The sequence below is a fragment of the Delphinus delphis genome, chromosome 6 (assembly GCF_949987515.2).
Source record: "Delphinus delphis chromosome 6, mDelDel1.2, whole genome shotgun sequence".
Classification (NCBI taxonomy): Eukaryota; Metazoa; Chordata; class Mammalia; order Artiodactyla; family Delphinidae; genus Delphinus; species Delphinus delphis.
In genome coordinates this window covers 75,088,749-75,104,917 of record NC_082688.1, presented here as the reverse complement: position 1 = coordinate 75,104,917, position 16,169 = coordinate 75,088,749, and the positions used below count along the sequence as shown (strand labels likewise).

Below are 16,169 nucleotides of genomic sequence, written 5' to 3'. Positions count from 1 at the left end.
CATAGGATATTAAATATAGTTCCCTGTGCTATACAGTAGGACCTTGTTGTTTATCCATCCTATATACACTAGTTTGCATCTGCTAATCCCAAACTCCCAATCCTTTCCTCTCCACCCGCTTGGCAACCACAGTCTGTTCTCTATGTCTGTGAGTCTGTTTCTATTTCATAGATATGTTAATTTGTGGCATATTTTAGATTCCACATGTCAGTGATATCATCTGGTACTTGTCTTTCTCTGTCTGACTTACTTCACTTAGTATGATAATCTCTAGGTCCATCCATGTTGCTGCAAATGGCATTATTTCATGCTTTTTTATGGCTGAGTAATATTCTATTGTATACATATATACCACATCTTCTTTATCCATTCATATGTCAGTGGACATTTAGGTTGTTTACATGTCTTGGCTATTGTAAATAGTGCTGCTGTGAACATAGGGGTGCATTCATCTTTTTGAATTATAGTTTTCTCTGGGTATATGCCCAGGAGTGGGATTGCTGGATCACATGGCAACTCTATTTTTAGTTTTTTGAGGAACCTCCATACTGTTCTCCATAGCAGTTTCACCAATTTACATTCCCACCAACAGTGTAGGAGGGTTCCCTCTTCTCCACACCCTCTCCAACAATCCGCGGCAATTTCCTATAGGATAATATAAAGTTGATTGTTGGAAATATGGTATAACTTAGATTTTAAATCTCTGACTCAAATCCTTTGTGAAAAAATGCAGTTAGAAAAAGAAAGTGGTCAAAGAAATCAACATATTTCTGATCTCTGGTCATACTTTTTTTCAGGGCCTGAGATGATGCCCTTACCTGAGCAGCCTGTGGCTGAACAACCACATAAAGTGGAAGAAGAAAATAAGGAGAATGTTCCTGCTAATGAGAAAACTGACAATTATTATAAAGGTATAAAACAATGTAAGCTTTTCAAGTTAATAGCAATACATATACAAAAGCTGATTGGACTGGTTTGATTTATTTTTGATTAGATTGGTTGGATTTATTTTAACTCTAAAACTCCTATAATCATTTTATTTCCTACTTAAATTTTAACTTACCGTATAGACGTTTCAGCGTATGAGATGAAATCCTTATCTCCTACAACTTTTTCCATGAGGTGTTATGAAGTTTAATAAGATTCTCTTGGTAATTGTCTATAATTAACATAGGGTTTATCATTAGCAGTATGGTTATTTGTTCACATTAGTAACAATTGACCTAATTTTATGGTGAGTTAACCAAAATTTATTTGGAGGTGTGTGTCAGCTTTCTAGGGCTTCTTGAAACAAAATACCACAAACTGGGGCTCAAAGCAAAAGAAATTTGTTCTCTCACAGTTCTCACAGAAGCCAGAAATGCAAAATCAAAGCTTTGGCCATGCCAGCCTCTCTCCAAAGCCTCTAGGAGACTATCTTCCCTTGCATCTTCCAGCTTCTGGTAGCCCCAGGAGTTCCTTGGCTTGTAGCAGCAGAACTCCAATCGCTGCATCTGTCTTCACAAGTTCTTTCTGTGTTTCCATGTCCAAATTTCCCTCTTCTCAATAATGACACCGTTTTGGATTAGGAGCCCACCTACTCGCATGTGACTTTGTCTTAACTAATAAAATCTTCAATGACTTAAATTCCAAATTAGGTCACATTCTGAGGTACTGAAAGTTAAGACTTCAACATAGCTTTTTGGGGCAAACAAAATTCAACCCATAACAAGATGACTTTGAGATGTTTGGAAGGTCCACTGAACTTCAATTTATTCACCGTTCATCGTATGGGGCTTTCTTTCCATGTCCTTACAAGGTCCACCATTGTAAAATGTGAAAAATTCATAAGAAACTCTTGTTAAAAATTAAATATAATTGAGATTAAATCTAATTATCCTGGAATCTTTAATAATATTAATCAAAGAAAAAATAGAAATACAATTAAGATATACACATACACTCAAGTACTTTGAAAATTATAATATGTAAGTTGTATTTCTGTATGTTCTTTGGTGAATCACTGTCCTCTTTTGTAGGTTAAAAAAATCCCTGATGCTCAGAGAGGTCAATTGCCAGGTTTCATAGCTACGAAGAAGCAGAGTCAGGAGTGGTATCCAGTCTGTTCACCACAGGCTGCCTCTACTGTATGCAAAATGATGCAGTTATTTCCTTTTCAGGATGTACCTCTATTTTGAATTACCAGAGGGTAAATAAATCAAGAGCCTGATGATTATTTTGATTAAAGAAAAAAATCTTTCTTACACACACACACATATATTTACACTAAAGGATTATATTATGACTTGCTTTTTTCATTTAACAACTCCAGAGCTCTTTTCACATCTACCTCATTATTTTTAATGGATATATACTATTCCATAAAATATGTTCCATAATTTATCCACTATCTTATTAAAGAGTTAGATTATGTGCAGTTTTTTCCCTCGTACATTCTTCTCATGTACACTTGGATGTATCTCTCTTTGGATAGATACCTAATACTGGAATTTTTGAATCAAGGATAAATCTTTTAAAATATTGATAGATACCACAAATTGTACTCCAAAACTTATCTACCAATTTACATCCCCCAAGAATGCACCACAATATCACATCACATACAATGAATATTGTTAATCGTATTTTGTGAATAAGTGAGAATTTTTCATTACTGTTTTAATTTGCACTCTGATTACTTTTGAACCTGAGAATTTTTCTCTGTATTTATTGGGCATTTTTATTTCTACTTCTGTGATTTACCTGTTCATATCCTTGGCCCATTTTTCTATTAGGTTGTATTTTCATTTGTTTGTAGGGGCTCTTTTTATATTTAGTATATTAATCTTTTCTCTATGGTAAAAGTAACAAGTATTTTCTCCCAAGCTGTTGCTTATCTTTAAACTTATTTAGGTATCTTAATCACAGAGAAAATTTTATGAGATCAATTCTTGATTAATTTCTTCTTCATTTTGTATCTTATTTAGGTAGGCCTTATCCAATCCAAGATATTAAATTATTTCCCAATTTTTGGATAATTTTATATTTTGGTTAAAACTCTTAGGTCTTTTTTTTTTTTTTGAGGTACGTGGGCCTCTCACTGTTGTGGCCTCTCCCGTTGCGGAGCACAGGGTCCGGACGTGCAGGCTCAGCGGCCATGGCTCATGGGCCCAGCCGCTCTGCGGCATGTGGGATCTTCCCGGACCAGGGCATGAACCCATGTACCCTGCATCGGCAGCCGGACTCTCAACTACTGCGCCACCAGGGAAGCCCAACTCTTAGGTCTTAAATCCAATTATTTTTGTATATGGCATAAAATATGCATAAAATTTTACATTTTTCAAGGAGGATTGCCAGTTGTCTAACACTAGTTCCCTACTGATATGAAACTCACATTTAATATAATCTAAATTCCATTTGAAATTGGTCAGTTGCTACCTTTTTATTGTTTCTTTGATCTGTCTTTCCCTACAAAAATACCATAGTGTTTTAATTTTTATACTTTCGTAACTCATAACATGAATATTGAGCTGTGATTTCCTTTTATTTCTCCATAGATCTAGCCCAGAAATTCTTCAAAATTAATGGCAGTGTGTGTGTGTGTGTGTGTGTGTGTGTGTGTGTGTGTGTGTGTGTGTTGGGGAAATGAATATATTTATTTATATACTAAACACACATATACATTCATGTGTGTAAAATTTTCTGTCATTTCACGAGATTTTAGAAAGGGGAGACATGCATATGAATGTTCAGTCTGGCATCTTGATCCAATTTACTTTGACTCTGGTTGGGTGGGTATGTCCATTATTTTTGAATTACAACCAGCCTCACTGACACCTCTTAAGAGCAGGATTCTTTATGTGCATATGTAAATGTGAATGTATTGGGGAGATCTTGATTGTTATTGAAGTATGTGCTTTTTAAGCTGAACTATTACAGTCTAACAGAAGGTTCAAGGGCAAGTGAGTGCTTCTTACTTGGCTAAAATTTGACAATGTTAATACAAACAGTGATAATATTACACATCTACAAATCCTTTGGGACCTATTATACATCTATATATGTTTTTTTGTAATTTCCTTAATAATTTCTTTTCAGAAAGAGTCAGTTAGCATAAGGATACTAGTTTGGCTTTTTTCCCCATGAATTTTATTTTTGACCCTTGCCCCACTTGTTATTTTGTAGCTGAAGAATGTCTCAAATACTTTTATTATTCTTTTCTTGGAATTAGTTAGTGCATACGTTTTAAGAAAAAAAAATCTGGTAAGGAAAAATGTAAAAGGAACAAGAAGTGACTTAGCAAGCTGCTGATAATTTTTGATCGTATGTTTTTAGATGTGTTTACAACACAAAATCCAAATGACACACGGTCTGAAATATCTGTGAGAGCAGCAACTGACCTGAATTTCTCTCTAAGAAACTGTATGTACTGAAAGGTACCATTGCAAATATGAAGCACCCTTAAAGCAAGATTTCAAAATAGCACTACAGAGTATTGGGTAGGAAAAAGATCTTAGTGGAGCTAATGTCGTCAGGGAGTCTTAGTTCCTAAAATAGGGAGACTCCACCATAGCCATTGCATTGATAAATTCAGAAGGCAAGGATGTTCTTATATTTCTTAGCCTCATATTTTTGGTTTGTGTGGAAAGAAAAATGAAATAACTAAATTTAGGACTCTAGAAAATTGTTTTTTCTTAAACCCACATTTTTACTTCTTTCTGCTTTGCACTTTCAGCTTCAAATGTTATTTCTTTTTTGCATCTTTCCACCAAGTGTAACTATTGATCGATAAAACTGTTGCCAGCATGTGACTCTGGAGGCCATTAAAAGTCTCTAAAGTACCTATACCACATCTTTCACCTTGAAGTGTCAATAGCTCATATCTATGAAAGACAAGAAGACAAGGAAAAGGGGATGAAAATAAATAAGGCAAGAGAGCATATTTCTGGCTATGACAATATTCAATATTGGGAAAAGCCAGACTCAGCAATGCCTAATTATTAATAAAGCTACTTGACAATAACGAAATATTTTGAGCAATTCCAAAATTTGGGGCATAAATGGATAGGGACATTTCAAGGGCATACATTAATTAGACAAACCTCTCATGGGAATTTTGCTTGCACACAGCAGACAACATCTTGAGCCATTTGGGATAAGACATACAGAGCCAATTCTTAAACAGACCAGGTACCTCAAATTCCCTTAGGAAATGGATTATTGAAGACCACAGGACCCATGGAAAAGATTCCAAAACCCTAACTTGTCTTCCTATAATTCAGGTCCCCAAAGGATTGTCAAAGTTGTATGTATGCATGTATAAATGTAACATGCATATCATCTATATATACATACATGTATAAATAGAATTCATTTATCACACACATATATGCATGTGTTATAAATGTGAAATATATACCATATTCAGTGGATTCTAACTTGCAGATTCTGTATTTGTGAATTTACCTGTATCTAAAATTTATCTGGAACCCTCCACTTGCAGAACTTTCACAGTCATTTGTGGACACACACAGAGTAGCAAAAAAAATTTAATTGCCTGATGCTCTTGTTCCGAGCTGAGGTAGAACAAAGGACTTCTTTTTTCAGCTCTCATGCTTTAAACAAGTTCCTTTTTTGTGGTCTACTTAGTGCTGGGTGTTTCGCATTTTTGTGCTTTCTGTTGGCGATTTTGCTATTTTAAATGCCCCCCAAGTATAGTAGTACAATGCTGTTTAATGTTCCTAAACACAAGAAGGCTGTGATGTACCTTAGGAGAAAAGTGTGTGTATTATATAAGCTTCATGTAGGTGTGAGTTATAATGCTGTTGATTGTGAGCTCAATGTTGATGAGTCAGCAGTATATACTAAATAAAGTGTCTCTAAACAGAAACACACACATAAAACAAGGTTAGATATTGATTGGTTGATGAAAAGTAGTGACCAGAGGCTCACAGGAACCTAACCCTGTATTTCCCTTAGGAACAATGATGGTTCAGTATTCACTAATTCAGTGCTCACATAGCTTAACCATGACTACCATGAACAATGAGAATAAGCTGTATACACACACACATATTCACACACAAAAGTAAGTGAAGTTTGTTTACCGTAACACCAATTTATTGTTTTAACAGCTATAAATACAACCACCAATGAGGACAACGAACGAGATCAATTTTCTCACCCAATTCCAAGTGAGAACAAAATACTTCAATTAAAGGGATACATAAATACTTTCACACATTTTAGTGTCTACATGGTGATACTGTTTTCCTCAGTAAGGTATAGAATATGTAACAAGGTAGCATGGTGGCTGACATCATACCAGAGAGGACATTTACAGTTTTAGGAAAGTTATGGTTCCTAAACAGTGTTCTTCAATGACCACATTGCAGATGACTATTTCCATCTTCCTGTTTTGTAACTTATATTCCTGAAACAGTAAACCAAATGAAGGAGTAGGCAAGTGAACAATATTTAGGATGCAGTTGTCTTAAATTGACAGACTTTTTTAGAGCAGTTTTAGGCTTATAGAAACATTGAGTAGAAAGTACAGAGTTCTCATATATTCCCCCTGCTCAGTTTCCCCTGTTATTGATATCTTCCATTGGTGTTCCATTTCATAACAAGGCAATATATTAATTTTCCCCAAACCTCTGTCCTACAAAAAGACATTGAAAAAGAAATAGCATCTGATAATACATCTAAGGCCTGTCACCTCAACTCTGTACTGGATTATTTGACAAGTACAGCCACTTGCCTTTCAGTGCATCAAGAAAACAGAGTCAGTCTTCTTTGTTTAGAAAAGTGATATACAGTAATGACAAATGCTTTAGAAATATTTTGTCTTTTCAAGTAATTAAAATGAGCATCACTGATTTTCTATTACGTATTGAGCACATACTACACTATACATACATTATTATGTCAGCCCTCACAGCAACTCCATGAAAGTTGGTATTATCTCCATTTTACTGATGAGGAAACTGAGGCTTAGAGGAAAAAAAAAAAAAAGCTGTCCAAACTTGTAATTCGCTTTTCTATAATTTCCAGTGGTTAGGAATTTCAAACCCTTCTCTAGTTTTGACCACCACCTTGATAAACAAAATGTACTATAAGTACACCTATTTACAAACACCCTTTTAAGGAATAGCAAAGCAATTCAGGAGCACAGTCCATTTTAACCTAATTTGTTTATTCCCAAAATAATCTCCCTCAGGGTCAAGATATCAGTCATTGACAACTGTGTACATTTCACTCCCCTTGGCCTAGGATTGCACTTGGACAATTACAAGTTTTTTAAATATCAGAGAGTTAGACATGGGAGCTTGTCATTGCTTATTACCAAAATATCATTACCTAGAAAATCATGAAAACCGTTGGAACTTTTGGGTGGTAGGAGGTTGGGGGAAAGGAGAGAAATAGCAACATGGTTATTTAAAGTCACCATTAAATGCCTATTAAGTCAGACATATATTTAGGAAGATATAAAATTTGGCAGTAAAGATATATTTTCATTACTTTAGTAAAAAGACTTTTGACGTTTCTGGATCCAGACATGATTTTTATTATATAATGTATTTTAGAAATTCAACTAAATTTCCATTTCTTTAACATCAAGTACACTAGATTTGATCACAGTAATAAAATGGCAAATTCAGTTCATTTTTTTTATAAACTTATTTATTTTTGGCTGTGTTGGGTCTTTGTTGCTGCATGCGGGCTTACTCTAGTTGCGGTGAGTGGGGGCTACTCTTCGTTGTGGTGCGCGGGCTTCTCACTGCAGTGGCTTCTGTTGTGGAGCACGGGCTCTAGGCGCGTGGGCTTCAGTAGCTGTGGCATGCGGGCTCAGTAGTTGTGGCTCGCGGACTCTAGAGCTCAGGCTCAGTAGTTGTGGTGCACGGGCTTAGTGGCTCCATGGCATGTGGGATCTTCTGGGACCAGGGCTTGAACCCATGTCCCCTGTGTTGGCAGGCAGAGTCTTAACCACTGCGCCACCAGGGAAGCCCGCAAATTCAGTTCTTAAGCCTTGTGGAGAAAGCATTGTAGTACATCATCCTTTTAGCTTAAAAGAAAGTCAACGTATGTCCCAACAGTAGAATTGCATCTTCCTCTCTTGAAGGACTAATCCCTTGTGTGTAATTTCATCACATTTTTAATAGCAATCTCTTCAGAGTCTTGAATTGTTTTTCTTTTATATTATTCAGGGAGGAAGTCTGATACATATTTTAACATCTGGTAACCTGGGTTTGATACCAAATTTTGCCACTTATTAGCTATGTACCAAGGGCAAATCCATAAACTTCTGTGATCCTGGAAAATGGAGCAAAGGACAGCTCCCCCAAGATTGCTGTGAAGGGGAAAGGTAAAAAAGTTAAGAGTACTTGGCCGTAGGGAGTGGCCTATAGCCTTCTCCTTTGCATTGCATGAGGGTAGCGGGGAGAATTCAGTGAAGACTCCGGGTGGTGAAGGCTTCTCTTCAGTTGCTTTGCGATCCTTATTCCTCCAGGAAAACGTGCCGAACAGAGTCACTCTTTCCCATTGCATTTTCTTTCTTTCCTCTCAGACTCTGATGTGAATGCTACAGATGAAGACTACCTGGCAGAACTACAGGAAGCCAAATTAAAGTTAATGCTGGGCCTCTTGTTGATGACTCTCTTCCTTTTTGTCATCCTCTTGGCAATCTGTAGTGCCGTGATGTACAAAATGAAGACAATGAAGTAAGTCTACAGACCTCTGGAGTCTTTAAAACACATGAGAGGAAACACCCAACCTGCTCTCTTTAGTAGAGTGCTAGGCAAACGTGACTCCCAAGTTCATAAGGTATTCATTTTGGCTCCATTTCCCCTATTTGGAAAGGAGCATGGGGCTGTTTCTCAGGGAATATCCCACTTGGACTTTTCCCCAATATTTTAAATGGTCATCTAGAGATAGAAACAACCCTAGTCAATTGGAAAGGATATAGAGAATCTAGAAATGCATTCTCTTTTAATAGCCTTGAAACAAAAGGGCTATGACCTCTGTTCTAAATAGCACATCTGTGTAGGGTCTAACATTTTTCATTCATTTATATAGTGTTATAATAAATAGCTAATACATTGGATAGAATTCATATATCACTTTAAGATGCTTTTCTAAGCCAAGCTGCAAACGTACACAATTAAAAACAATTTTTGATGTATGTATTTTTTTTTCAGATATAAAAAAGCTTATCAGAGTGGTGAATACTCTATCAACCCAGAGCTGGCAACTCTTTCTTACTTTCATCCATTAGAAGGCGTATCAGACACAGCTTTCTCTAAGACTGCTGAGAGCAGCACATTTGGGGGCACCACTTCTTCAGAATTAGGAAATCAGACACAAGGTCAAAATCTAGGACAATGGACATGGTATCCACAGGCTCCGATGAGACAGGCATGAATGATGAGTCAGACTTCAGAGTGAGGAACAGAGAGAGGAACCCACTGATGAATAGACAACTTTAATTTTTTTGTCATAAAAAATAGCTTGGTGACACTCATGTTATGATTTGGAAACTCTGCTGAGACCTTCGAACTTTCTGGTGTTTTAAAAGGAGGGCATATTCAATAAAAAATCTCTCAGCTATAAAAACTATTTAATGGAAAGAAATAGAAGAAAATAAGGTGTGGAAAACTTCATCAAGTAAAACTGATCCTGGAAAGTGACTTAAGGAAAGTATTCATTCTAGGCTGGTTGTTTTTAAAATGAGAACATTTAGTTTTTTACCTTACTTGGGGGCATTTTGAGGACTTTCAGGCTAATCACTACTAACTATGCCCCTCCCCACCACCAAAGCAAAAAAAAACACACCTGTTCATGTTTTACTGGCAAAACAGGTGCGCCGTATCAAGAGACAAAACTAGTACTAGAGACTCTTAGCATTCTTCAATTGTTTCCAAGTCATCAGGGTCCTCTCATAGGACAGTAAGATTTAGGACCTTCTAAAGTATCCATAACCATTTGAGATAACATTGTTTTTCAGAAGAAAAGAAAGGAAGGAGGGATCCCAGCCTGTAATTTCCTAGAGGGGGATCCATGGACCCTGAATTTTTTAGAACTGGAGGACCCTTCCTTCTCTCTTCCCCCAAGCACCCAGGCTCAGCATGTGCTATTGAAAGAAAAGCAAACATCTCAAAGACTAATTGAAGTCATCAGTGACTTATGAGCCTATCTATCCTAGGAGTATTTCAGTTTACAAAGAAGAACAATGGAATAGGGAACTGTTTCCCTTTTAGGAATCAGTTTCAACTGGAAGGATTTTAGGGACATGTACCAGGTCCTTTGTGGATATGTGTTGATGATGGGAAGGGAAAGAACTTGTCCTCCTAAATTCTCACCTACTTTATGCTAGGCACTTTGGTACACTACAGCACACTGAATTCTACTACCCTATGAAAGACAAGTTTATTTTACAGATCAAGAAAGGAGAACTCGGGTAAGTCAGATACCTTGCCTAAGATCACCTGCTAGAGAGAGGCAAAGTTTAGATGTGCTTCACAGCTGAGGTTCTCTCCATGATCCATGAAGGTTAATAGCCAAACTTATTATAAGTCAAAGGATGTTGTTTAGGAACAAGGTAGGCATCCACAAGGCAGGAGATTCCTTAATCCAAGGGTCCTTTCAGCTCTTGGGAAATTGTTTTCTCTACCTGTAGGTTAGGTCTTTATGAACCTTCTTCCCCATGGAGGACAGACACACACTACACCCACCTGATGCGGCCCTACCATCTGTTCTCTAGGTCATTATTATTTTCTCCTCTGACGCCAGCCCCAACCTCCCCATTGGCTGGGAAAGCTACGAAGCTCCGCCTTCGAGTAGCAACGGACTATATAAGGCGGTACCCTGGCTGGAGAAGAGGCAGCAGGGTGTGTGTTAAGCTTTGCGTGCTTTTGCCGTCAGTGCACACAATTTTCGAAGCCAGAGGAGGTGGCCTTGAGCAGTAGCCCATGCTGCCCTCCGTGGGTTACTTTTGCCATTTTCCATGCCCTTTTGACAGCCCCGGGGGTCGGTGCCAGCGTTTGTGCTGCCAGTTCAGGCACCGGGAAATGCGGTGGGAACTGAGTGAGGCAGCTCGTGGCAGCAGCTTGGAGGTGCTCGGAGCGCAGCGGAGCCATGTTGAATCCATAGGTGAGAAAAGGCTTGTGGGTAGAATGTCAGGTGGGCTTGGGGAGGGGTTGGCTACGAACCGTTCCCACCTTTTTACTCCACCCACCCTTGGAAGGGACCACGAATTTTCTTGCTTGGAAAGAGGTGTAAGGGTTGCTGTTGTCTCCAGTACTAATGTACTGTACCTTGAGAAAATTACTCAACATGGCTTTACTATGCCTAAAAGGGCCAAAAGGGATGTTAACTATATATATTTTTTAAATTGGTATCTCATCCTCAGTTGGCGTTACTCGCACATACCATTGTAGGTAGCATTGTAAAGTGCAGTCATGGTGTTGGGGGCAGGGCATGAAGAATGTCAGGTAGTCCTTACTGAAGTTCGCTTTCTTCTGCCCCCTCCCCTAGCCTAGAAGCGAGGAGAGGGTCATACAGCCCAGGCTGGTGTGTATGTGTGCTGGGAGGAGGAGTGTCTTTTCATTTGTCCCCTGCTGACCCTCCATCCCATGACTAAACCTGGATTTCCTAAACAGGTTGTCTGGACCTCTGAGGTGTTTGTTTCCTCTTAAAGGACAAAATAAAACCAGTTCCTTTTTAACTCGTTTCCCCCCATTCCGAAACACCCTTGCATTTCCTTTCTCTGATGCCCATAATCTGTCTCTTCCCCAGCCCTCAAAAAGGGCTGTTTACTCCCACCTACCTACTTAAGGGCAATTCCTATAGAGTGGCTATTATGGGCAAGAGGAAAACAAGCACTTGCCTTCGAACGAGGAACCAAGTTGTTAAGAGTTCCCAAGAGTAAATCTTCCCAGCATCGCACACCCAGGTTCAGGAGCCTTAAGGGCTAGTCCTTAGTCCCTCTTACTTCGCCCCTCCCACGTCAAGTGTGTTCGACATATACCGAGCAGTGAGGGTGCTATGCAAGATCCTGTTTGAGGACGTTCTTCGAGAGCCTTTTGGGTGGTCACACAGTTCCTGAAACCGTGGAGCAGGGGCGTCCCAGGGACATTCGGGAAGATGGTTGGCTTAGGCGGGTCATCCGCAGAGAATCTCCGCCCCAGTAACAGAGAGCTCAGCTTCCAGGCCGGCTCTACGTGGGTGGCCACCCCGCCCCCAAGGCTCCGGAGGGGGGGAGCGGGGCGGGGCCAAAGTCACGTGGCCAGGGAGGCAGGGCGAGGAGTGTGCTGTGGACCGGCGTGTGCGGACCGGTGATGCCAGCTCCTGGGAACGCGGGATCCTAGAAAGGCATGCACAGTAAGATGCACGTGCGTGGTCTTGTGTGGTTTTATCCTCGCTTCCTGTCACCCATCCGCAGTATGGAATTACTCTAAGGAGCTTCCTGGGCTCTGGGGAAAGGTGATGGGTGGGGTGGGACCCCGGTTGTGGCGAAGAGGATTTACAAGTCAGAAGGAGCTGTTTCCAATCACCTGTAGCCTGAGCGAAGGTTGTAAGTGTGCCTCAGACTTCAAAATTTGCCCTCCAAATCTAGCTTCTGATGGAGCAAAAAAGTTTTAAACTTCTGACATGGAGGGAAAGTACAGCTTTTTGTTTGTTTTTTCAATAGCATCCCAACGCACTGCTTAAATAGCCTTTCCTGAATCATGGCAACCAGATAAAACCCAGCTTATGCCAAAATGCAGTTCTAGCTGGTTACCCAGAGTTTACTCCCCTTTCCAAGTTTATTTAAAAAGCAATTCGCGCCATTTGTTTATGTTTGGAACATAGAATAGTCCTCATTCTTGTGCCGGCTCTTCGCCTTTTTCCTACTCCATCAAAATGCCCCGCACGTTTGTTACACACGTTGTTTTGGATTGCAGTAGAGTTGATTTCTTAATAGAAAACAAATGGTAAATTGAAACGCTAGCGAGCCAGGAGAAAGCTCATTGTGTAAAGAGGAAGCACATGTGTGTTATCAAAACATGTAGGTTATCTAAAATAAATTCAGAGTTTTAACGAGTGTAATTTGGACATCTCATATCTGAAATTTCTTGTTTGGGCGAAGAGAGAAGTATGTAAATTATCCCATAATTTCCATAGGAAAGTATATCTTGGAGAGAGGGAAGAGGTGGGGATTTCCTTAGTGAAAAGTCAGGAAAGGAGCTGCCAGGTATTGTGAAGAGCCGTGACTAGCAGCCTGATCTCTTGTCGCTATCCTGGGTTTCCTCAGGAGTGTGGATCCAACTGGCCTGGAGTTCTATTTTTTTTATTTTGTTTAAGGTTTTTTTAACGGTTGGTTGGTTGTGGAAGGGTGTGTTTTGCTTAATTTGGTGTTTGAGGCATTCTGTAGAATATCAGGGACCTTAGTGAGAATGTTAAGAACCACTAAATTAAGAAAACTAATGTTTTTAAAAAACTTTCTTGTGACAGAGGAGATATATTGGTGTGTGAGACTATGTACAGTTCTGTGTAAGAGGCATTCGACTATTTGAACTATTACCAAATTGTCACTGCTTGGTAAATAATAAGGTGAATCGTGTATATCCAAACCGTGTCATGTTTGACACAGTTTAATATGTATACACGTGGCCTATCTCACAGATGTATAGTTACTCTAGTAATGAGACACGAATGTACTTTAATGTCATGGGAATGAGCTAGACATTTGAAAGACTTAATCAGTGATAGCCGTTGACATTCTCATTCCAGGAACTGACCTGTTAGTCAACAATTCCCTGCATTTAAGGCTGGGTTTGGAAAAGTTAATGTCCTTGTGATAGGAAACTCATTGTCCAGGATATTCTGGAGTCCACATTTCATCTTAAGTGATGTTTAAAGATAAACTCATCTTCCATTAACAACACTAGGCACAACTATGGAAGAATTGGAAAGAATCAACAAAGAAATCGAGTCAGTCAAGGCTGAGGTTGCAGAAAAGTGGAAGAGGCTCTCCAGGTTTACTTTAGCGCTTGAAGAGCTATCGCAAAGCCCCGTGGCCTCCTTGAGTGACACAATTGTGAGACAAGGTTTTCCTGAAAATAGCCTGCTCCCAAAAGAACAGTGGAATGAACCGTCAAAGAGCAAAGAGAGTCAGCCTAGAAAGTACGTGATGGACCACAGATGTCCAGCAACTGACCTTGAATATGATCCCTTGCTCAATTATTCTGCAGGGCTTCTTGGGGCATCTAAAGCAAAGCAGGGTGAGACTGACAGGCAGCACTTCTGGAAAAAATCTGTGGGTGGAAATTGCCACAAGTCCCTGGAGAGCCAAAGACCTTATGTTTCACCAATACGAATTAAAATAAATCTTCAAGATTCTGATGAAGATGACCTTGTAATGGATGTACCTCCAATCATTCCTACTTCTAAGAAATCTAAACCATTTAGAGGCTTTAAATATCAGAATATGGATGAAAAGATACAAGTATCGCCCCTGGAGGAGAGAAATCTTCAGATCAGTGGTATAGAAGAGGAAAAAATAGATGAAACCCAGCTAACCACACAAACAGATGATGACAGTAACAAGTTCGAACCACCAAAATCACACCTGAAAACCTCACTAGATACTAAAACTAACATAAACTTGTGGGGTGTTAAAGACCACATTTCTAAGATGGAAAGCTTCGGTGGTGAGGAAAAGCATGTCTGTATTTCAGGAGGAAGTATAACTTGTGCACCTCTCAGTGACAAAGAAATACAGAAGGAAAGTCATAATGAAAGTTATCCAAAGAGCAGAAGACATGTAAATACAATTGATGATACTCAGAAAGAAGAAACTGAATGGCGATACTCACCAAGCCAACTCCAGTTCTCTTATTCAGACAATCATGTGAAAGACAAAGTTCTGAGAGTACCAGACGACAGTCAAGACTTCACTACTTTTGAAGACAAGAGATTAGTTGAATTTGATTTTGGTAAGGAATGTACTGAAGATGACACTCCCTCTGAGGCTGATGACACTGTGAAGGAATGTCTTCGAATTTTCAATAAGTTCACACGAAGCAAAGCTCGTAAGGGAGAGACTGCTAAGCAGGTTGGTCACTTTTTAAAAAATCCTTTTCCTAAATCTAAAGGAGTTTCCCTTAAATATATATTCTCTATATTCTAAACTCTATAGAATATATATAACATCTATTATATATATTTCTAATACTTATGATTAATAATGTATTAAAATAAGGCAAAACCTTGGTAATTGGCCAGCCATCATGTCTTGCAGACTTGACATTTTCCAGAGACCCTGGTATTATGTACAGTAACTTACAGTTGATTTCCCAAATTAGAGGTATCTTTTATAGGAATCTATGCATGTCAGATTATCCAAATTAAATTATTTTTTCTGAATTATTTTTTAATAATTTGCCTGGCATTTTGTAGCTTGGATTCCTGTGGCTCTTCAGGAAACATAACTTTGCTTTTACTACCCTGAAATTGGATAAGTCTTATCTTTTTCCCATTAGCCTTCAGGAAAGCAAATGGAATTAGATATGCAATATTACCAAAACATTTCTGGACCGAAAAGGAGGATTGCACACACTGCCAAGTTTGATGTGAGTCACTTTGTTTCTCTTTCTCTCCCACTTCCCACCCTCCCGGTCTCTCTCAGTAGTTTATGAACTACCTACCTTGTCATTTCAAGCTTTAAGTATATTCCAGTACTTGTTATCCTATTATCCACTAGGGGGCGCAAGTGGGCAGTCAATAAATCTCTTGCCTACTTGTAAGCATTTTCTGAAACCTTCATTTTTCTCCCCCATTATCTAACGTTTTCATTAAGAGAAGGTATGTTGTTTTTGTATGACCTTTTAACTATAAATTAATATGGTCAAACCTTATTATTTTCAGATTCTGTATTTGCAAATTTGCCTCTTCAGTAAAATTAATTTGTAACTTTAAAATCAAGACTCATGCTTTTGTGGTCCTCTGTACACAGGCGCAGTGGCCAAAAAAATTGAATTGAATCGCCTAACATGCACGTTCCCAACTAAGTTTGAACAAGGCAACACTGACTTCTTGTTCAGCTGTCATACTGTTAACCAAGGTCCTTACCTGCGTCTGTCTGGTGCCATGTTTTCTGCATTAATGTGTGTTTTGTTGGTGATTTTGTTATTTAAAATGGTCCCCAAGTA

At 38.9% G+C, this 16,169-nt stretch overlaps 3 protein-coding genes across 3 annotated transcripts in view; all 3 read left to right on the top strand.

The window, feature by feature from the left end:
* Positions 1-1,170, top strand: part of MOB3B (MOB kinase activator 3B) — a 231,512-nt gene extending 230,342 nt beyond the window's left edge. The window contains exon 4 of the mRNA XM_060014867.2: positions 798-1,170. Coding sequence (XP_059870850.1) covers positions 798-809 — 12 coding nt within the window. The 3' untranslated portion in view covers positions 810-1,170. The remainder of the gene's footprint in view (positions 1-797) is intronic.
* Positions 809-9,996, top strand: EQTN (equatorin). The gene is given in 5 exon segments (XM_060015352.1): positions 809-911; positions 4,315-4,401; positions 8,546-8,699; positions 9,177-9,322; positions 9,325-9,996. Coding segments are annotated over 5 exon segments (630 nt in total). The 3' UTR covers positions 9,465-9,996.
* An 8-nt stretch (positions 9,997-10,004) lies between these two features.
* The window catches only part of LOC132427422 (RNA exonuclease 1 homolog), a 44,673-nt gene continuing 38,508 nt past the window's right edge, over positions 10,005-16,169 (top strand). The window contains exons 1-3 of the mRNA XM_060014865.1: positions 10,005-11,127; positions 13,908-15,073; positions 15,501-15,590. Of these exons, the coding sequence (XP_059870848.1) occupies positions 10,947-11,127; positions 13,908-15,073; positions 15,501-15,590 (1,437 nt within the window). The 5' untranslated portion in view covers positions 10,005-10,946. The remainder of the gene's footprint in view (positions 11,128-13,907; positions 15,074-15,500; positions 15,591-16,169) is intronic.